Here is a 23,943-nt window from a genome sequence, read left to right as displayed (position 1 = left end):
TAGCTTCTTCAAAGTTCCCACATGATTCTAATATATGGTCAGAGTACAGAACCACAGGTTTAACTCTTGAGGAGATAACTCAAGATCCCGCCGCCCCCCGCCATATACTTACATTTTCACCATCAAACAAACAATCTACACTTTGTAAGGGACAAAATGGGTCAAACTGCTTATGACATTGCCCAGTTAATGGATTCCAAAGCAAATATTCATCAGTTTCTGGCGTTAATACATAAGCCACATGCCCCTGTGCGAAGAAAGAGTTAAAGGCATTTTTGGTGGATGATTGATTTCACTCATTTTCGTATGTGGAAATTATACTGTAAGCATGTGATATCTCTGATTTTTTAATAGATAATATTGCCAGTTACCTTGGTTATTCTTTATTCCTGTATTATTTATTTATTTGCCTTGCCGCACAGCTTGCGGGATCTCAGTTCCCTGACCAGGGATTGAACCTGGGCCACGGCAGTGACAGCCCCAAATCCTAGCCACTAGACCACAAGGGAACTCTCTGCTATCTCTGATTTTTAAAAGCCTTTTTTAGGACCTTTACAATTTTTTTGAAAAGGATAAAACCAAAGCAACTGAAATCCTCAGGCCCAGGCTAGCATGAGGATTCAAATGAGAACTTTTGAGCTAGTGCTGCCACGTATGGTCCTGAAGGGTGTACCCTCATAGCAATAAAATATGTTGTTCTAACACAATCAGTATATTATGACCAATTCCCAGTAGCCAGTACTAAAGGGTTTGGAGGTAGGGGCGCTTTTGTGTGATTCACACGAAGGTGCTATATGGATTAGCCCTGCTTTATGTGGAACATACTTGGAGACCAAGGGTGAACACCGTGCAGAGTTAGGGAATGGAATTTTGCCTAAGGCTCTGAAAAGCCAAGTGAAGTTGAAAAGCCATAAAATTAATTTTGTGAGCAAGATACAGAGTTAGAGGCCAGAGAAAAATTACACAGGAAAGCACCTGAGGAATAAAAGTAGTCATTATGTGATTATTTCGCTCTGCACATACTTTTGAAGTATAAACCTTTCTTATTTAGCAAAGAATAAAAATGTCAGGTAACAATAATAATGACTATTTAACATTTATTGAGTACCCCAGCTACTGTACTCAGCACTCACTAATTTTCTCACATGAATTCCAAATTCTGTGAGGCAGGGATGATGGTCATGACCATCTTTCACATGAAGCTTGTCTAGGGTAACAGTAAATGGAATGACTCCTTTTCGGGGAGGAGATAAATGAGGCTCAGAGAAATAAGGCTGAGATCGTACAGTTAGTAAACGTCATTTCTGGGTTTTAAAATCCTCTTATGACTTCCAAATCTATACTCTTTTTTTTTGCGGTACGCGGGCCTCTCCTGTTGCGGAGCAACAGGCTCCGAACGCGCAGGCTCAGCCGCCATGGCTCACGGGCCCAGCCGCTCCGCGGCATGTGGGATCTTCCCACACGGGGGCACGAACCCGTCTCCCCTGCATTGGCAGGCGGACTCTCAACCCCTGCGCCACCAGGGAAGCCCCAGGGAAACCCCAAACCTGTACTCTTAACACTGTGCTGTGTAGCCTGGTTTCCCTAACTCCAAAGCTCTTGCTCTTTATCACTGTGCTCATCTTTACAGTAAAGAGGCTTCACCTCAACCAGTAGCAGAGGTGAAAGGCACAGATGAGTGCTGCCACCCAGTGTTGACTCAGAGGTAAAACTGTAAAAATGTTTGTTGAAATATTGTTGGCTGTTTACTGCCATCTAGTGGCACTCAAAACTACAGCGGGGGATCATATGGGGAAATTAAGGGAATATAGAGAAATAAATGATCATGACAAGAACAAGACTGGAAGTTTTTGACACTTATCAAGATATTCATAGTAGAAATAGAAACATCCAAAAGAAGACAGCTTTCTGGAGGTTTGAATGCAGGTGTATATAAGTTGTAAAAATTTCAGGTAGGTTAACATAAATTTCTGGCCCACTTCTTACACGATTAAAAATTGAGCAGTGTAAAACAGGAAGAAGTACTTCTTAAGGATCTTAAAATATAGTGTTAGGGACACATAAAGATGATGGTGGTGATGATGGTTAACAACCACTATAACTACTACTGTAACTATTACTACATCACCTACCACCACCATTTTATTGAGCATTTTCCACATAAACCAGGTGCTGTCCCCAGTGCTATTTACTATGTAATTTAATATTTTTAGTAGCTCCATGAAGTAGCACTCTTATTTGTACTACTTTATGAAGAAGAAAAACAAAAGGAAGTCATTCTTTACATTGTAGAAATTTTGATGAACGAACATTATCCTCCTAAGTAAATAATTGTTCGCCTAGGAAATTTCCTAATTAGCTTGTGAAAAGAAGGAAACTTGGGGTTGAAGTCTTTTAAACTTGCAGCTAAAAGCTAATTAGTTTTGCTTACACTATTTAAATATTAAGTCCAACACTTACTTCCAACATCGAGGTTCCTAGGAGGACCAAAGCTTTCTTTCCAAAATACAGGAAGAAATTACAGAGAAGTATGGCATGCTCCTCCTTATTTCCAATAGCCAAACTGATGCAGCGCTAAGGCAAAACAAAAGCAACAAGGACACAAAAAAGGAGGGGAGGAGAGAAAGTTGAGTAATGCAAGCATTCAACAGATTTAGAGTCCCTCCAAACCCTCACACACACATTCTTGCCAGGTCACTAAGATGACTGCAAAGCCGAAAGCTCCAGCACCCTTTGCCTGTGAACACACTAGGGCATTAGAAAGAGAGAACATTAACTTGGAACATAAGGATCACCTTTATCATGGGATAATTAATGTGGATACTGTGTAAGTGACCCAATAATTTTATCCTCCAAAATGGGGCATTTTTGTTTGAGACATATACCCTTGGAAAACAGGGATATCTTGGCTGATATTTTAAGGAACTTCACCTGACGGGAAATCACATAGTGTTTTTGGAGGAAGGGATCCTTTGGTCAATGGAGCTACACTCTGTCCTGTACCAACATAGTGCTCTCAACTGAAAGAGAGGAAGAGATCTGAGTTGGAGCCCAATCAGAAAGAGTAATGGAAACTTCTTTAATTGAAAGAGCTGAACAGTTGGGCTGGGTGTAATCACATACAGGGTGCCTAGTAAAGCAGTGGTGGCAGGAGAGAAAAAGCACAGCAGAGGTGGCAGACCAGTGGTCTGTAACCTAGTTCTAGTTGATAGGTGTGTTTCGTTTGGCCCCGAAATGCTTTTAAAAGTTGGAAGATCTCATATAAAACTCTGGATTTCTGGCTTGAAAAATCAAAGGATCTAACAAAATGTACAGGCCCAAATGTTCATATGGCAATGATGTGTTATTGCTGAGTAGCGGCTGCACCATTTAGACTGCACATGTGCTTCCATTTCATTAGTCCCAGAGAAAGGGCTGTGGTGGTCAGGGAGCTTGGGGAGGGGGCGCTCAGGAGTCCTTGGAGTGACTATTTACCAGTCTGGAAGCATTTCAATGTTTTAACAACTGATATGGCCACATCAGTACACACCGGCTGAATGTGATGCTGAGGAGGCTAGGGAGGATGGTAACGTGGCTCTTCTGAAAGGTGTGTGTGAACAGGAGAATGAAGAGCAGATTATGAGCAGTCTTCAACGTCAGGCCAAGGAGGTTCCCCTGACTGGATTTCATAAGAGAAGGAGGGAATGGATGAGAGTGGGTAACTAACATACTGCGTTCCAGGTGCCTATCCTTTCAAAACCCCTGTATGCCAAAGATGAGGAAACTGAGGTCCAAAGAAGCTAAATAACTTATCTTAGGTCACACAGCTATCAGATGGTTGACGTAGGATTTGAACCAAGGTTTCTTTGACTCCAAGACTGTATGTTGGGTAGGAGAAATAACTCTTGTCTTGTGACAAACTAATTAGTCATTCACTCATGGGTATCCCAAGTCCAAACAGTTCATGTCAATGGGAAGACATTGGCCAAGAGGAAGCCTATGACTGTGGTAACCTGTGGATTATGGGTATTGTTTGGATTGGAGGGCACTCGGGAGCACTAGTATTTGCCTGAATGGTTATTTTGTGGTTATTTTTAGCTACTTTAGAGGCTATCTTTCAATGTTCTGCAGGATCATAATACCCCTGGACACATTCTGATTAGTTTGAAGAGTCTAAGAAGAATCTAGAGTTAACTGACTCCTCTTTGAGTTTTACCAGATTTGAATCACTGGATCCTGAAACAAACCACGTGCTTGTATCTCCCTTACTCCCACTTAGCAGAAGGCAGGGTAGCTGACCTATTAAGTTAGTCCTGTGCCCGCTAAGTCCATTTCAGCTAAAAAAATCTAACCTCTAAAACATTCTAGATAAGTGCCAGGACTATCAGTTCCAGATGGAGAGTGTCCTTCTCTTAGGCTCCCATCAGGCTGGTATTTTCCATTAAAAATATTGAATACTTGCTAAATTTAAAGTACGTACAAGTGACGAATATAAAAATAAATAAGAATCAAATCTTCCTTATCATTCAAGGAGATTAAACTTGGGATGTATATGTACAGTGTGTGGGTATAGGGCCAGTATATAAGCAATTAAATATAATTTAAGGTGGAATGGAAAATGTGCTCTAATTAGGGCTGCCACACTTGTGGAGGGGGGCGGGGAATAGGATGCCTAGTTCAATTTGAATTTCAGATAAACAAGTAGTCTTTTAGTATAAATATGTCCCAAATATTGCATGGGGCCTGTATTTTACTTGGAAATCAGACTAAAGACAATTTTAATCCAAGTGCCAAGGAAGAGCACTGCTATACAAGCTCTTCATTCAGATGTGGGAAAACTGGGGAAAGCTTCTGGGAAGTGGTGGTATTTCTGCTAGACTTCAGGGTCTGACCACCTCTATAGTGAACAAGCCATATTTCTCTCTGGAGAATGTCATAATATTGTACTCCTGGAATTCCCGTTGAATCTCAATATTATGAGCTACTTAAAATGTTGAATAAGAATTTTGGTCTCTAAGAATTATTTTTACGGATCGTTATAGAGCTGAAAATGATGTATTAAATTATCAATTACCTTCAAATTGCACGAAGCAAATTACTACATAAGTGCATAATATTTTTTAAAAGTTTTCTTTAAAAGAAAAGCAAGTAAGAAATGCTATACATTTAAATTATAAAATGTAATTTGTTACCTCTGATGTCATCCATATATCAAAACCATCATTTTCATCCAGTGTATCAGGCATAATAGGAATCAAAGATACAAAGCGAGCAACGAGGTCCTAAAATAATATTAACTAACAGTTATTGAGAGCATACTATATGCCTATCACCAAGCACAGTGCTTTACATGCACTGTCATCACATTTAGTGTATCCTACAAGCCTATGAAGTACACACTATTATTAATTTTATTTTACAAAAGAAGAAACAAGCTTAGAGTGCTAAGATAACTTGCTCAGGGTCACACACGAACACAATTTATGGGTCTCTGGGAATAAGCCCAAGTTAGCGTGACTTCAGAGCATGCATGTTAACCATTATATTTCATTGTAATAAGTAAAAAATTTAAACACGATACATTACATGTATACTTTAAAGTATAACTGTTTAAAAAATGAAAAAAGATGTTGAAGAATAGCAAAAGTTTGATTTACTTTTAGGTTCAAAATCTAGCAGAAATATTTTTATTAATAAAAACTAGTTATAAGTTGCTGCAGCAAGAAGTCATTGGTGCAGCCGACTTTTTCCAACAACAGATCTATTGTGGATTGTTCCCCCTATAGGGCTGGAGATAAGGACTCGGACTAGAGTAGGAAAGAAGAAAGGAGTACAAATAAACAATGAGCTAACACAGAAAGTTCACCAACATTTTCACTGATTTACAATAGCTACCATTTATGCACTATTATGACTTCCTACACTGGTCACGTTTCTGACTTCATGCAATTAATTAAACATAGTTCACAATCCTTGATAAGCAAAGGAGCTAGGATTTATGCTTTTTTAAAAAGGCAAAGATTGTCCTTGAAAGAAATCTGAGAGCATTATTATCTCCTTGGACTTTCGGTGTCAGGAAACAGGCAAGAAACACGTAATGGAAAAGCAGAGTGTAGCAAATGGTGATCTAAACTAGGACTTTTGATTTTAGCTTAAAGAATCCAGGTAAGAGCTTTATACTGGGAAATAATATAAATTTTCTGAGGAGAGTCAATTGACTCGATCAAGCCTGAATAAATAAAAGGTATAAATGATTTTTCATAGATGCCCTTTAATCAAAGCTTCTTTTTTCTTTTTTTTTTATGAAAATAAAATCTTTATTTTCAGTTATTACCCACCAATAAGAGAAAGTTCACAGTTTTAGCTCTTGACACAAAGTGAACTAGGAGGCAAATTTACATCCATCAGATACAACTAATGGACTAACTTTTAAAATCCAGGCTATCTTGAAAGCTTGCAACATACCAGATATTGCTGTGTATTTTCTAGTGACAGAACGCCAGCAATGGCTGACAATGACTTGTGAAGTGTTTTTAATAGCAGTGTTTTTTAATATGTTGCTAGAAATCAGGAGGTTTATAACACATTCATGTCCAGAAATGGGTTAAGATACTTTAAAGTCTAAACACAATATGTATGAGTGTGTTTAGGAGTATGTATGTTGCAGTCTCAAGAGGGGTCAGTAGTCCATATGGACTAAATTAATACTTGCCTCTGGGTAGCAGGTATGTTTGTAAATATAAAATTATGTTAAACATTAGCACCAGTGCAGAACATGCTCAGCATCATAAGATCCAAAACACCAGCACAAGTTTATCCATCATTAAAAAAACCCAATTACCTCCTTCCTAAAATGTCAAACTAGTAGGTAACTAGATTAATAAATCTAATCCCAATGAATGACTCTTGTACTGTACAATTTCTCTTTTAGAAGTATAGGGGAGAACTAATCAGCTAAACAGACATGTTATGATTTAAAGTCTTAAATCATAAAGTATTTTTAAAACAGGATATTACCATACATAGATAGAAAATTACTAAAAATAGTGACAAAAAAGAGCTTTAAAACTGTAAATAAAACCCCTTTCCTGTTTATCAATAAATGTTGCAGAAGACTTAAAAAAAAAAGATCCTAGAAAGCCTGTTTATTGATTATTCTCTCCATGTACGTTTTAGTAAGTGGTGATGCTCTTGATCAAGAAATCCATTATTAAACTAATTTTCTAATGGAGGAAGAGGTAAAAGATACTTATCACCTTCTGTGGAATCTATCAACTTAAGACCAAAATTAATAACAATATAGGAACTTCAGAAACAGTAAAATTTGTGGTTTGTATTTCATGGATGGTGCTGCTGTTCCAACCTTATAAAGTAAAGGTGTCTGCAAAGCTTATTTTTTTCTTCAACGGGAGACTAGATCTCTGATTTCACATTTTCGTTTCTCAAAGTGGAAGAAGCTACATTCTCTTCTGAGTCCATAATGAATACAGGTACATGTCTCTTTTGTCAGCTGGTAATTAACAGATATGCATAAAGCCACATAAGGATGGGGTGGGAAGTGTTATGTTGGCGGTTTACAGAGCAAAACATAACATAGTTGGACTTCCCTGGTGGCACAGTGGTTAAAGAATCCGCCTGCCAAAGCAGGGGACATGGGTTTGATCCTTGGTCTGGGAAGATCCCACATGCTGCAGAACAACTAAGCCCGTGCGCCACAACTACTGAGCCCACGTGCTGCAACTACTGAAGCCCGCGCTCCTAGAGGCCGTGCTCTGCAACAAGAGAAGCCACCGCAATGAGAAGCCCACACACCACAACGAAGAGTAGCCCCCGCTCGCCGCAACTAGAGAAAGCCTGTGTGCAGTAATGAAGACCCGAGGCAGCCAAAAATAAATAAAACAAGAAAACATAGTTTCTTCACTCCCGCATACAACAAGAAGCAATCCTTAGAAGGGCACAACTCCCTTAGAAACATAACTTTTAATTTTGCCTGGAAGTCAAAGGAATTTTTCTGTGTCATTTTTCAAAGTTTGACAGAAAAGTTGTGAAGCTGATATGGTCACGTGAACTGGTGTGGCAACAGTGACTCTCTAGTACAAGTGGGCAGAAGTGAAGGGGATCAGGAAGAAATGTTTTCTCCCATCTGGTGCTCAAGAGGACACATTGCAACATAGATGGTTTCTCTCTCAGGAAACTGTCTCTGAAGGTAAAGTAATTTTAATAAGAAAGTTATACTCAAAGTTAATAATAAAAAGTAAACAAGTTAAAATAAATATAAATTTGGAGTGATCAAATGTTCTAAAATTTACCGTGGTGATGGTGGCACAACTCCGTGTATAAAGTAAAAGCTATTGAATTATATGCTTTGGAAGGGCAAATTGTATGGTATACGACTATCACAATAAAGCTACTAAAATAAATGTAACTTACAAGTGTTGCATTAGAATCATGAAGAAATATATCCAGGAGTTGTTGAGGTGGATTCAATGCCTTGATATATCTTGTTACTAAGATCTGTATCCCTTCATCATTAAAAACAGTAGTTGTGATTCTTCGTTCAGGAAATAATGCCTTACAATTTTTTTTAAAAATCTGTGCTCTCTCCAAAACATCTATTTGACCTGAAAACTAGAATCGAGTTTAAAACATTTCAACATTGTACTATAATGTCTCCACAGGAAAATATCAAGAACCAACATTCATTTTTGTCAGCTTTGAAATTAACACTTCTTTGATAGTATATATGAAAATAATTCAGTGTAAAACCTACCTTGTTTAGTTCTGGATTACAGATGGCATATGATATTTGAGGTTCAATAGTAGCAAAAATATTTAAGAAGGTACATTCTTTTAAATTCTGTCCATTATAATCTTCTTTAGGAGACACGTAAGTCTCACTCCAAGTATACCCAAGCAAAACTGGTGGAATATTTACTTGAAATGTTCCACTAATCTGAAAGAGTATATCAGTATAATGGATTCTGCATGATGAAAATAAACATCAGTCAAATATAGTATAGCTCAGTTCAGTCTTCTCCATTGCAGGAAACAGGCTTGCATGGGTTCATGCTGATTCTACTAATAGGTACTTGCACAAGGATGGTAAGGTTCTCCATGATGATTTGTTCACAGGCAACCTTGACACCCTGGGTCCCTGTCTAATACGTAGTACGTGGAGAAGGCAGAAGTAAGAAAGGGATGAAACAATGAAGCAAGTTAATGGACCAGAGTGATAAAAGCTCTTAGAAGATCTAATTTAAGCTCAGAGAAAATGCTAAAAGACCATGATACATTTTGCATTGGGTCTGGAAAGAGGAAAAAAAATGTAACAGCAGGAAAGATGACCCAAAGTCCACTGGAGGAGGGATCTTATGTGTGTGTGTGTGTGTGTGTGTGTGCGCGCGCGCGCGCGCGCGCGCACGCGTGCACGCGCATGTTTGGGAGGAGATAATTTACAATAATAACTAATAATAATACTAATATAACTAATAGTTATTGAGCACTTACTATGTACAAGGCATTCTGCCAAGTGCTTGATATAGATCATATTATTCAAAAGGTAGACACCGCTCTTATCTCCATTTTATAGATAAGGAAACTGGGGCTCAGAGCATGTAAGTAATTTGTGCGAGATCACAAAACTAATGAGTAGTAGAGCCGGGATTACAACCCAGGTTGGTCCACCTTTTTTTCTGCGGTACGCGGGCCTCTCACTGTTGTGGCCTCTCCCGCTGTGGAGCACAGGCTCCAGACGCGCAGGCTCAGCAGCCATGGCTCACGGGCCCAGCTGCTCCGCGGCATGTGGGATCTTCCCAGACTGGGGCACGAACCCGTGTCCCCTGCATCGGCAGGGGGACTCTCAACCACTGCGCCACCGGGGAAGCCCGGTTGGTCCCCCTTTGAAGCTCACATTCTTAACTACTTCTCTATCCTAGCATCTGGCCTGAGACTGAGAAACGCCTGCAGGGATTTACAAACATAGGAAGCCCTCTACCTCCAACAATTTAAAATCTCCGTTGCTCTTTATTTGCAGCACTTGTATTTTCAACGTGCTCCCTCATGACATCCTGTGATTGCATAATACACAGATGTTTCTATTCTCCTCCATTCTCTTCTCCTTTCTTACCAACAGTTTTAGGTGGTAACATGACAGCCATGTAGTGACCAAGTCACATAAGTAAAATGCAAGAAGTCTGAGACGTTTTCTGGGGAAGTGTCTGTTTTCCTGACACAGGCACTGCCCCTTCTTGCTTCACCCCACCTCCTGTCTGCAGCATGAATATGAGGCTGGAGGTGCAATTATGAGGATGAAAGTCACATGATAAGGAGAGTAGAACAGAAAGACAAAAGTAGCTTGGATCCTTGATGATATTCTTGAGCAGATGCACTGGCATCTAGACTTCTTTTTTGTGAGATAAATAGACCTCTTACAACAGCCACTGTTAGTCAGGTTTTCTGTTGCATATGACTGAATACAGTACTAACTGATAGACACATAAATCCTTCTGAGTCAAATGACTTTGTGTGCTTGATAAATGCATCTTTAGGGACTTGATTAAAAGTTATCTCCTCTGTAAATATTCCCCTGATCTTTCATCCTCCTCCTCATTCCCCTCTCACCTACCCCGAACCCCTCTGAACACCCCCTTGCTTCCCCCTCCAAACCAGGAAGGGTAGGGTACTCCTTACTCAGTGTTCTCATAGTACCAATCTCATGCCCCTATCAAAGCCCTACAGCATTACCATGTCGTACTGAAATGGTTTTCTTCTATAGACAGTGAACTCCTTGAGGTAGAAAATTCATTGCTGAATCATCTGTAACTGGCATATCTCTGTAAGTTACAGGGCCCCAGATGAAATCTAGAATGGGGTTTTTATATTTTGCTGGCCATGTAGGCATTTTCTTGCTGCAAAACCCAACAGCAGAGCCCTCTGGGGGTACCACAGACACAGATGCTAATCATCAGTCTCACCATTATCAATAAACAGTGTTTGAGGAGCTGAAACTCCTGGAACCCATGGTTACAAAGCAATGTCATTAATCAGAATATTTATGAATCTGGTCTTACAAAACTATTATGAGCAAATATGAATGTTGCTTTAAGACCTAAGGCTACCTGTCCTTTTCTTCATCAACAAACACTCTAAAAATACATGAAATAAATTTGTGGGTGTCTCCTATTCCAGAGACAGCTAAAACCTTCAAATACTCCAACACCCATGGGGCAGTTGAATACAGGATCATTTTGACTGACTTATCAACCTGCCAGTCAGAATCTGACTCAAAGGCACAGGTATTTCTATTAGCCAGAGACAAAAATTCAGAATAATTAGCAAAGAATCATCTTCTATTACCTCAGATTGTTGCAGGAGAGCAGAGAAAGGGAAGACAATGGATCCAAGCCAATTCTTTCTTATATATGAATGACCACTGCAGCTCTTGAAACTGTGATCCTATTAAAATAAATAATTTTTCTATTACTCATTCTCTATCATGTGTTGGATAATTTCACACAAACATGTAGGTAAGTATAAAAAATTCTCTTCCTTTTTAAAAAGAAACCAAAGAGTAAATAGAAAAGATTTTTTTTCTCCCTTTAAAAAATTTCTTTAAAAGAGAATTGACCATTTAAAGCAATAATAATGACCTGTTGTGGCGTTTATGACATACATATAAGGAAAATGTATGATAACACTAACACAAAGCACAGGGGGGGAAATGGTAGTATAGTAATATCCTGTTCTTACACTATATATGAAGTGGCATAATATTATATAAAGATAGACTGTGATAAAGAATATATAGGGCTTCCCTGGTGGCGCAGTGGTTGAGAGTCCACCTGCCGATGCAGGGGACTCGGGTTCGTGCCCTGGTCCGGGAAGATCCCACATGCCGCGAAGCGGCTGGGCGCGTGAGCCATGGCCGCTGAGCCTGCGCGTCCGGGGCCTGTGCTCTGCGGCGGGAGAGGTCACAACGGTGAGAGGCCCGCGTACCGCAAAAAAAAAAAAAAAAAAAAAAAAAGAATATATAATAAAACCTAACACCATACACAAAAATAAACTCAAAATGGATTAAAGACCTAAATGTAAGACCAGACACTATAAAACACTTAGAGGAAAACATTGGAAGAATACTCTTTGATGTAAATCACAGCAAGATCTTTTTTGACCCACCTCCTAGAGTAATGGAAATAAAAACAAAAGGGACCTAATAAAACTTAAAAGCTTTTGCACAACAAAGGAAACTATAAACAAGACCAAAAGACAACCCTCAGAATGGGAGAAAATATTTGCAAATGAATCAACAGACAAACGATTAGTCTCCAAAATATATAAACAGCTCATGTAGCTCAATTTAAAAAAACAAACAACCCAATCCAAAAATGGGCAGAAGACCTAAATAGACAGTTCTCCAAAGAAGACATACAGATGGCCAAGAAGCACATGAAAAGCTGCTCAACATCACTAATTATTACAGAAATGCAAATCAAAACTACAATGAGGTATCACCTCACACCAGTTAGAATGGGCATCATCAGAAAATCTACAACCAACAAATGCTGGAGAGGGTGTGGAGAAAAGGGAACCCTCTTGCACTGTTGGTGGGAATGTAAATTGATACAGCCACTATGGAGAACAGTATGGAGGTTCCTTAAAGAACTAAAAATAGAATTACCATATGATCCAGCAATCCCACTACTGGGCATATACCCAAAGAAAACCATAATTCAAAAAGACACATGTACCCCAATGTTCATTGCAGCACTATTTACAATAGCCAGGTCATGGAAGCAACCTAAATGCCCATCAACAGACGAATGGATAAAGAAGATGTGGTACATGTGTACAATGGGATATTACTCAGCCATAAAAAGGAATGAAACTGGGTCATTTGTTGAGACGTGGATGGATCTAGAGACTGTCATACAGAGTGAAGAAAGTCAGAAAGAGAAAAACAAATATCGTATATTAACGCATGTATGTGGAACCTAGAAAAATGGTACAGATGAACCAGTCTGCAGGGCAGAAGTTGAGACACAGATGTAGAGAACAAACATATGGACACCAAGGGGGGAAAGTGGTGGGGGGGTGGGGTGGGATGAATTGGGCTATTGGGATTGACATATATACATATATACACTGATGTGTATAAAATTGATGACTAATAAGAACCTGCTGTATAAAAAAATAAATAAAATAAAATTCAAAAATTAAGAAAAGTACATGCACCTAATAAAGAGTTACAAAATATATAAAGCAAAAACAGAGCTAAAACATATGACACCAAAAGCAAGTTGATAAATTTGACTTCATCAAAACTTAAAACTTTGCTCTTCAAAAGGCACTGTTGAGAAAATGAAAAGACAAGCTATGTACCGGGAGAAAATATTTGTAAATCATATATCTGATAAAGGGTTTGTATACAGAATATGTAAAGAATCCTCAGAACTGAATATTAAGAAAACAAATAACCCAATTTGAAAAATAGACAAAAGATTTGGACAGACACTTCACCAAAGAAGATGTTCAGATAGAAAATAAATACATGGAAAAGTGCTCGCCATCATTAGTCATTAGGAAATACAAATTAAAACTACAATGAGATACAACCACACGGTTATTAGAGTGGCTAAAATTTTTAAGTCTGACCACTTGTCTGTAAAGACTGTGAAAGAACTAGAAGTCTCATACATTGCTGGTGGAAATAAAAAATGGTACAGTCACTTTGGAAAAACAGTTTAGCAGTTTCTTAAATGTCTACTTACCATATGATCCAGCCATTTCACTCCTATGTATTTACCCAAGAGAAATTAAAGCATTTGTCCATACAAGGACTTATACACAAATGCTCATAGCAGCTTTATTTATAATAGCCACCCCCAAAGAAAACCCAAATGTCCATCAATAGCTGAATACTTAAACATACAACAGAATGTATGTGTTCAATAGACTACCACTATACAGTAAAAATTAATGAACTAGTTGATAAATAAAACAACTGAGACACATCTCAAAATAATTTTTCTGTGAAAGTTGCCAGACCAAGGGGAAAAAAGTGCATACTGTATGATGCCATTTTTATACAATTCCAGAAGATGTAAACTATAGTTACAGAAAGCAGATCAGTGGTTGCCTGGGGTGGGAGGAAGGAAAGGAAGGAGGGAGGTATTCTAACAGGACAGGGGAAAACCTTTGAGAGTGGTGGATATGTTCATTATCTTGACTTTGATGATGGTTTCATGGGTATATATACGTCAAAACTTGTCAAAGGGGCTTCCCTGGTGGTGCAGCGGTAGAGAGCCCGCCTGCCGATGCAGGGGACACGGGTTCGTGCCCCGGTCCGGGAAGATCCCACATGCCGCGGAGCGGCTGGGCCCGTGAGCCATGGCCGCTGAGCCTGCGTGTCCGGAGCCTGTGCTCTGCAACGGGAGAGGCCACAACAGTGAGAGGCCCGCGTACCGCAAAAAACAAACAAACAAACAAAAAAAACCAACCTTGTCAAAGTATACACTTTAATTATGTGCACTTTATTATATGCTAATTATGCCACAATAATCCTATTTTTTAAATTAGAGAAAGTATGTGTAGTAAGAGAAGCAGGGACTAGACATAAATGGGTTTGGCATTTACCACCACGACCAACCCCACTGGCAGTACTCTATGATTCACTCCACTTTTAGCCATTTAAATTTTTCACTTCATCAACAAAAGTGCTGAAATGGGGGAATATAGGAAAGGTGTTAGAGAATAGCTCTTGGGACAGGCATGTTGCTCGTTTAAGACTAGTATAGGCAACATCCCTCTCTTTAGCACTAGTATGTACTTATATCCACTGAATTTTTTTGTTTGTAATTAGGGAAGGTGAGAGCGGTTGGGCTGAGTTTAGGAATCAAGGTGAAGAGAAAGGACAATGAGGACATGGAAAGGGTTGGTGTGCACTGTACCCCACTAGGTCCCTTGTCCTGGGTTTGACCCCTGATGATTAGGGTCGGCGGCTGGAGAAGCTCTTCTACTGTGAGATTTTGTGTACCAATACTGTTGCTTTAAGATCTAGATATATAATATGTAGTATGAATTCAGAGAAAATAGGGCCATTCTTCCCATGTTTGTGCAGAATCCAGTACCTCTTGGGTATTCTGAAGTTTCATAGCTTTGGGCTCAAAGATAATTGGGGAGATAATACCCTTGGCACAGATGATGGCATCCTAATCAGGGGCAATGTCAACAGTGGTGGTGGTGAGATTCTTTTAAGTGGCTTTGAGAACTGTGGAGCCTGAATCAAAAGAACACACACACACTGTTGAAATGGGAAGGATGACTATAGCTAACAGTCATGTTTAGGCACATATATGAGGACTACTTGGAGGCTTCCAGAAAATTTTCGGAGGGACTGGTGGAGGTTCTGTGAGTAGAGGGTGGAACAAGAGTAAGACCTTAGATTATTTATGTTAATGTGACTTCTTTTAAATCCATAAACTCAGAATTTCTGTTAATATTAAAGTTATACACTATTATCTGGGCTGAAGTAAGGAGATAGGATAAAAGAAGGGAGATAAAAAGGATAATTCATTGTAGTTTTCCTCACACACTACCTTGCTTTCTGCTTCATTTTTTACCTTTCCACCATCCACCTCTGCCTTGCTGCCGTAATTATGGATCATGTTGGCTTACTGCCAAGAAATAATGGTATCAGTTAGGTTGCCATGGCCCGTTCCTTAGAAAATTCATCTGATGGTCCACTTGTAGATAGTCCAGGTTAGAAATGTAAAAACCTTGCAAAAGAAAATGCAGTATATTCTGGCTCCCATTTTAATCTGATCTCTCTCTTCTAAGAAGAACAAATGCCAGGGAGTCCAGGGTCATAATAGACAATTTTGAGATTCTAGTGATCATATGCAACTGTTAAGAATATCAAGAAAGCCATGGTATTCAATTTCCAAGCCCTGGGATTGTTGTTGCTATTTACCTGAATCTGGGGAAGGGCCGAAGTTTGAAAAGAGCTGCCAATACCCCAGATTCCTGCCTTCAGTTCATAACCACTGCTTTTGGATATCTTGCTACATGTCAGTAAACAATGTAAAGCATCTTAATGTATATATCTTTATCACAGTAAATATGCTTAGTGCAGCAAACTTTAAAAATACGCTAAAGCTTGGCTACCAGGAAGTTCACATGTAAATGTAACGTTCAATTGCAGAAATCTACTTTTCCCAAATTCTTGGTATATTTCTCTCTCCTCCTCTTATATGTGGTTTATGATCCCTGTTATTTTATTTTATTTTATTTTATTTATTTATTTTTTGCAGTACACGGGCCTCTCACTGTTGTGGCCTCTCCCGTTGCGGAGCACAGGCTCCGGACACGCAGGCTCAGCGGCCATGGCTCATGGGCCCAGCCGCTCCATGGCATGTGGGATCTTCCCGGACCGGGGCACGAACCCGTCTACCCTGCATCGGCAGGCGGACTCTCAACCACTGTGCCACCAGGGAAGCCTCTGTTTTACATGTTTTTCAAAGTACAACCCTGTGACGTAAGACCCTGTATCTTTTCCCTAGTAAGCCCGATCCCTGTTATTTTTGAATTGACTTGTCATATGTCTGATTTTATTTCAAGTTGCCCCATATCCTTTTTAGAAAATGTTGGAAATAGATACTGTATCTAAAATCAAATTTACAAATATGTTAATAGACTTCATTCAGTCTGAACTTATAATTATTTCAACATTGATTATTATAATTATTATACTTTACCTCATGTTTTTCAATAATCATTTCATCAAAAATGTTGATATATATATTATCTTTTATTTTAGATAAGCTTGAGACGCTATAATCATGTCCTGGTAAGCTGTAAATAAGAAAAACATATTTAAATGCTTAATTGATTTTATAAAAGCATTATTCATAAAGGACTATAAAATTGCCTGCATTATTTTCTTTTATAAAGTATAAGATAAGAAAATCTATGTGCTTTCAGGACAACTGCTATCTTTCATTAAAGCCAGTATCAAAATATCTACAAACAATAAATGCTGGAGAAGGTGTGGAGAAAAGGGAACCCTCTTGCACTGTTGGTGGGAATGTAAATTGGTACAACCACTATGGAGAACAGTATGGAGGTTCCTTAAAAAACTAAAAATAGAACTACCATATGATCCAGCAATCCCACTCCTCGGCATATATCCAGAGAAAGCTCTAATTCCAAAAGATACATGCACCCCAATGTTCATTGCAGAACTATTTACAATAGCCAGGATGTGGAAGCAACCTAAGTGTCCATCGACAGATGAATGGATAAAGAAGATGTGGCACATATATACAACGGAATATTACTCAGCCATAAAAAGAAACGAAATTGAGTTATTTGTAGTGAGGTGGTTGGGCCTAGAGTCTGTCATACAGAGTGAAGTAAGTCAGAAAGAGAAAAACAAATACCATATGCTAACACATATATATGGAATCTAAAAAAAAAAAAGTTATGAGGAACCTAGGGGCAGGACGGGAATAAAGACGCAGACTTACTAGAGAATGGACTTGAGGACACGGGGAGGGGGAAGGGTAAGCTGAGACAAAGTGAGAGAGTGGCATGGACATATATACACTACTAAATGTAAAATCGATAGTTAGTGGGAAGCAGCCGCATAGCACAGGGAGATCAGCTCGGTGCTTTGTGACCACCTAGAGGGGTGGGATAGGGAGGGTGGGAGGGAGGGAGATGCAAGAGGGAAGAGATATGGGGATAGATGTATATGTATAGCTGATTCACTTTCTTATAAAGCAGAAACTAAAACAGCATTGTAAAGCAATTATACTCCAATAAAGATGTTAAAAAAAAAAAAAAGTCAGAGGGATGCCATCAAAAAACCATGCAAATAGTCAAGAACCATATGATCTGCAGAAATTGAGGGAGATGAACAAGATTGGCAAGAGAAGGGGGTAAGGGCGCCAGGAAAAGAGAAAGGACTTTGATAACAGATGTAGTTGACAGTTTTTTATATTCCTTTTACCCGAGGGAGAGCTAAAGATGTATAGGAAGTAACAACTGAAAATTGCTACTTGAGTTTAGAGAACAATTTTAAGTTCTACATTTTAAATCTGTCTTGATCAGTGCGCTTTATTTTCAATTACAAAAGCCTATTTATATACCTTTAGCATCAAATATGAACCTTGAGAAAGAAAAGAGCCGGAGATCCCACTTCCTGATTTCAAAATACATATTTTACGAAGTTACAGTAATTGAAACAGTCTGGCCTAAAAACAGACATATAGACCAGTGGTACAGAATAGAGAGTCTAGATATAAATCCTTGCATCTATGTCAGGTCAACCAATCTTTGACAAGGGTGCCAAGACTACTCAATGAAGAAAGGACAATCTCTTCAACAAATGGTGTTGGTAAAACTATGTGCAAAAGGATCAAATTTGAGGGAGGAGATATGGGGATGTATGTATATATATAGCTGATTCACTTTGTTATAAAGCAGAAACGAACACACCATTGTAAAGCAATTATACTCCAATAAAGATGTTAATAAAAAAAAGAATCAAATTTGATCTTTATCTTATACCATACACAAAATTCAACTCAAAATGAATTAAATATTTAAAATGTAAGACCTGAAACTATAAAGCTTCTAGAAGAAAATACAGGGGAAAAGTTTCATGACATAGGTTGTGGCAATAATTTCATGGACATGATACCAAAGCACAGGCAACAAAAGCAAAAATAAAAAAGTGGAACTATATCAAACTGTAAACCTTCTGCACAGCAAAGGAAATAATCGTCAGAGTACAAGGTCAACTTATGGAATGGGAGAAAATATTTGCAAACCATATATATTATAAGGGGGTTCATCTCCAACATACATAAAGAGCTCATACAACTGAATAGTAAAAAAGCTAATAATCTGATTTTAAAATGTACTAAAACTTGAATGGACATTTTCCAAAAATGACATACAAATGGCTAATAGACACATGAAAAAATGCTCAAAATTACTAATAATAAAACACTCAGTAATAATCAGGGAAATTCAAAGCTACAACGAGATATCACTTCACAATTGTTAGGATGGCTATTATCAAAAAAAATAAAGTAACAAGTGCTGGTGAAGGTGTGTAAAATTGGAACTCCTGCACACAGTTGGTGGGAATGTAAAATGGTGCAGCTGCTATGGAAAACGTTATGCAGGTTCCTCAAAAAATTAAAAATAGAACTGATACCATATGATCTAGCAATCCCATTTCTAGGTATTTATCCAAAAGAACTGCATCAGAATATCAAAGAGATGTTAGCACTCTTATGTTCACTGCAGCACTATTCACAACAGTATGGAAGCATGCTAAACGTCTGTTGACAGATGAATGGATAAAGGAAATGTGGTATATATATGGAATACTGCTCACCCTTTAAAAAGAAGGAAATTCTGCAATATGTGGCAACATGGATGAATCTGAATGAAATAAAGCAGTCATAAAAAGACTGCATGATTCCACCTATATGTGGCATCTAAAGTAGTCAAATTCATAGAGTCAAAGAGCAGAATGGTGGTTACCGGGGCGGGGGAGGGGGAAATGGGAAGTTACTGATCAACAAGGCGTAAAACTTCAGGGAAGCAAGAATAAGCTCTAGATCTGCTGTACAACCTTTTACCTACATTCAGCAGTAGTATATTGCACACTTAAAAAATTGTTCAAAGGGTAGATGTCATGTTAAGTGTTCTTTCCACATTAAAAAAGTCAGTAGACGTTGAGTAAGGCAAACTACCCTCTGTAACAGTGGCTCACGTGATTGTGGGGGAAGGCAAGCCCAAAATCTGCAGGGTAAGCTGGCAGCCTGGAAGCCCAGGGGAGAGCTGCAGTTCAAGTCTGAAGCCAGTGTGCTGGCAGAATTCCATCTTCCTAAGTGGGGTAAGTCTTTTTTCTGTTAAGCCTCCAACCAATTGGATGAGGCACACCCCTATTACAGAGGGTAAAGAGAGTCAAACAGACACACACACACACACACACACACACCCTGTTAGTTCTGCTTTTATGGAGAACCCTGAAATGCAATGACACTCTGGAAAAGGTAAAACTATGGTGGCAGTGAAAGGATCAGTGGTTGCCAGAGGTTCCAGGGGAAGGATGAACGGATAAATGGGTGAAGCACAGGGCATTTTTAGGGCAGTGAAACTATGCTGTATGATACTACAGTGGTGGATACATGTCATTATACATTTGTCAAAACCCGTAGAATGTACAACACAAAGAGTGAACCCTAATGTAAATTGTGGACTTTGATAATGTGTCAACATTGGTCCATTGATTGTAACAAATGTACCACACTGACACTTTAGGGAGGCTGTGTGTGCGTGTTGTAGGGAGAGGATGTGTAAGAACTCTGTGCTTTCTGCTCAGTTTTACTGTGAACCTAAACTGCTCTAAAAATTAAAGCCTATCGATTTGTTTAAAATGGAAAAAAAAAAGAAACTCAATCTCATTAGAAATCCAGGAATGTAAATTAAACCGCAACAAGAATATCACTTTAGATCCACTGTATTAGAAACATTAATTTTAAAAATACAAAATATTATTGAAGATGTGGCACAATAGGAACTTTTATATCGCTGTTGGGAGTATGTATTGGCACAATCACTTTAGAAAAAACTTTGGCATTAGCTAGTAAAGTTGAAGCAATTGCACTCCTGGATACAGATCCTAAAGTAAAGGGTCTCAAAGTGTCCCCTGACTAGGAGCATCAGTAACACCTGAGAACTTGTTAGAAATGGAATTATGTATCAGAGCTACTGAACTAGAAACTATGGAGTTGGGCCCAGCAATCTGTTTAAAGAAGCTGTACAGGTGATTTCAGTGCACAAAATACTTTGAGAACTACTGTCTTAAAAAGAAACTCTTACATGTGTGTTCCAGATGACAAGTACAAGAATGTTCAGAGCAATACTATTTACAATAGCAAAACATTAAAACCAGGCAAATCTGCATCAACAGGATAAAGTATAAATAAATTATGGCATTTTAATACAGTGGAATACTATACAGAAGTGAAAATAAAGGAAGGAAGGAATAGTTACAAGTATGAATATGGATAAATCGCTCAAAATAAGAGTAAAGAAACAGATTGCAAAAGATCATTCAATTTACATAAAGTTGGAAAACATCCACAGGTAAATAAAACATAGCTAGGGATAAATACCTATGATTTAAAGTCATAAAGAGAGGGAATGATAAACAAATTCATGGTTGTTACCTCTGGGGAGAAAGAAAGGGGATACAAATAGTTATTGGCACAGTGGAGCCTTCAAAAATATTGCTAATACTCCATTTTTTAAGCTAGATGGTAGATACACAGGTATTCATTTTATCATTTTTCCTCAGAACTTACATTTACATTATATATATTAATATCTATGTAAGAAATACTTCATAATTTAAAAACTTAAAAATTAAGCCTATATCCATCATTATTTTCAATAAACAGCTCAAGAAAATAATTTTGTTACTGCTCTATTTTAGAAGCTGAGGAAAAATGGACTCCAACTTACATAAGATCTACTTTAATTTCTTCATTCCAGCATGGATGAGATCCACTTGCAACACTGGTTTGGTACACAGTGTGCTGAAAGGAAACTTCCACAAAGGGGTGCACAGTATCCTGAAACACATAATTAACACGACTAGATTTTTGTAATATTTTGTATAGCTGATAAAAGGTAGAAATTAGTTACTGGCTGATAACTGGATGGCTTACTTTTTCCAGTTTTTCAAACAACCATTATTCATTCATTCATTCAATTAACATTTCTTCAACCTATTCAATATCAGGTACTACTTTGCTAGGATCCAAAAATAAATGGAAATCCTTAAGGATTTTTATCTTAAGTCTATCAGGAGAAAATAAACAGGTAAACACATAATTGCAATGAAATGTAAGAAATATATTCAAGGTATAATAGTAACTCAGGAGAGAGAATGATTAACTCTCTGGGGTGAGGACAAGGAGAACTTCACAGAGAAAACATTGCTTGGGCTTGAGCTTTGAAACATTAAATAGTAGTTCATGTGGCCAGTAACATGGAGGTATGGTGGCCATTCCAGGCAAAGGAAAGGGCATATACGGAGGCCTTCTAGAACAAGTAGTAGTGTGATATGATACCGCTGTGGGCTGATGAGAAATGTGGCTGATTGGTATGTAAGAACCAGACCATTACAGAGTGGTAGCCGTTCTAAGGAGCTACCATTGTAAGGAGCTTGCACCTTATTCTATAGACCCTGAGAGCAGGGTAGCAGAGAATGAAATAGAATTACATTTTATAAAGAGCACCTTCACTGTGTTATGGAGAGTAAACTAGAATTAGACGGATAGTCCAGTTAGGGGCCAGTTGCAATTCAGGGAAAACATGATCAAAACGGCACTTTATAGAAGTGTTAAATACTTACCTCATTTAAGATCTCATCTGAGGTTACGGATTTGATTGTTTCTTTATGTCTGAGGCGAGACATGGATGATATCAAATAAGTAGGCATATCCAAGGCTCTTCTGAAAAACAATATAGAGATAGGCACTTTAATTAATTTTAATATTAGTTTTGGTGGGAGTAGCTGGCTTTTTGCTTATGCTTATAGAGGTATATAAGTCAGCTACCCTGGATCTTATAGAGTTTGCTTTGGATCTTCATAACATAGGTGGTTAGAGATAAATACGTGACAATCACTACTCTGAAAGGGTAGCTCCTAAATGCTGAACTATGGATTGGAACCAGTCTGTGACAGAGTTTTCACTGACCCTCAGCAAAAGGAAAAAAATAGAGCAAGTAATACTTTGAGACTATATCCTTCCTATTTTTGGTGTTACAATATTCTTTCTTTTACAAATTGATTATTATAGAAAATGGTGGTAATTTTATAATGTCCTTATTTCACAAAACAGCCTTGAAATGTGCATTTGTTTTGAGAATATCAATTCTATCATAAATAAAGTCATATTTTATAATATAAAACACAGGCAAAAGCTTTAAGAGGTTTTAACTATAGATTCGTAGCTAGTAAGCAAAATATTTGTTTTTCATATGTAGAGTTCATGGGATGTGGTAAACATAAAATAAGCAAGTAGAGCACATAAGTGTTAAATGTAGACAGAGAGGGTTACTCAGTATTCCTGAGGTAACTGGGCACTAAATATTCACAATACATAAATTATACATGAGATTAAATATATGAAACACTTGAAATTCGGGTTATACTAAATATTCATGAGTATTTAATATTCATGATGCCTTAATTTGGCCACTCTGACCCTACATATCCTCTGCCCAAGAAACGCAAATAAAACACACTGAGTGCCTGCAGAAGAGATAGGTAAGATTTGATTTTTGTAGAAGTCACCTAAAATGATAAATCCAAAATGGAGCTTACTCTCTCCTGTAGTCTATATACTTCCAATACTGTGAGGGGACAGTGGCAGAGAACAGTGTAATTAGCAATAGCAGCTTAAGTTTTCACAATAGGGAATAGGGACAGAAGGTATTTATTTGATATAGCACCCAAAAATATACATGTTAAAGGTACTTCAGGCATCTCAAACTTCTGAAAATTTGTAATACACAGCAATGACAGTAAGTTTGACTATCCAAATGAAGATTTCAACATTCATTTTCTGTATATTGAGCATTAATAAAGTGCAAAGCTTTTTTTTTGTTTTGTTTGTTTGTTTGTTTTGTTTTTTGTTTTTTTTTACGAGGGCCTCTCACTGTTGTGGCCTCTCCCGTTGCAGAGCACAGGCTCCGGACGCGCAGGCTCCGCGGCCATGGCTCACGGGCCCAGTCGCTCCGCGGCATGTGGGATCTTCCCGGACCGGGGCACGAACCCGTGTCCCCTGCATCGGCAAGCGGACTCTCAACAGCTGCGCCACCAGGGAAGCCCCAAGTGCAAAGTTTTATTAAGAAGACAGTATAGAAATTTACATT

At 38.3% G+C, this 23,943-nt stretch overlaps 1 protein-coding gene across 1 annotated transcript in view; it reads right to left on the bottom strand.

Annotated features, from left to right (window-relative positions):
• Window positions 1–23,943, bottom strand: part of CC2D2B (coiled-coil and C2 domain containing 2B) — a 100,468-nt gene that overhangs the window by 10,630 nt on the left and 65,895 nt on the right. The window contains exons 24-32 of the mRNA XM_049696888.1: window positions 22,418–22,517; window positions 21,523–21,632; window positions 16,731–16,827; window positions 11,335–11,433; window positions 8,750–8,932; window positions 8,410–8,607; window positions 5,172–5,261; window positions 2,461–2,574; window positions 113–247 (exon numbers count right to left, since the gene is read on the bottom strand). Coding sequence (XP_049552845.1) covers window positions 113–247; window positions 2,461–2,574; window positions 5,172–5,261; window positions 8,410–8,607; window positions 8,750–8,932; window positions 11,335–11,433; window positions 16,731–16,827; window positions 21,523–21,632; window positions 22,418–22,517 — 1,126 coding nt within the window. The remainder of the gene's footprint in view (window positions 1–112; window positions 248–2,460; window positions 2,575–5,171; window positions 5,262–8,409; window positions 8,608–8,749; window positions 8,933–11,334; window positions 11,434–16,730; window positions 16,828–21,522; window positions 21,633–22,417; window positions 22,518–23,943) is intronic.

The sequence above is a fragment of the Orcinus orca genome, chromosome 14 (genome assembly GCF_937001465.1).
Source record: "Orcinus orca chromosome 14, mOrcOrc1.1, whole genome shotgun sequence".
Classification (NCBI taxonomy): Eukaryota; Metazoa; Chordata; class Mammalia; order Artiodactyla; family Delphinidae; genus Orcinus; species Orcinus orca.
Note: the sequence above shows the minus strand (reverse complement) of the source record. Positions and strands in the feature narration are given on the sequence as shown.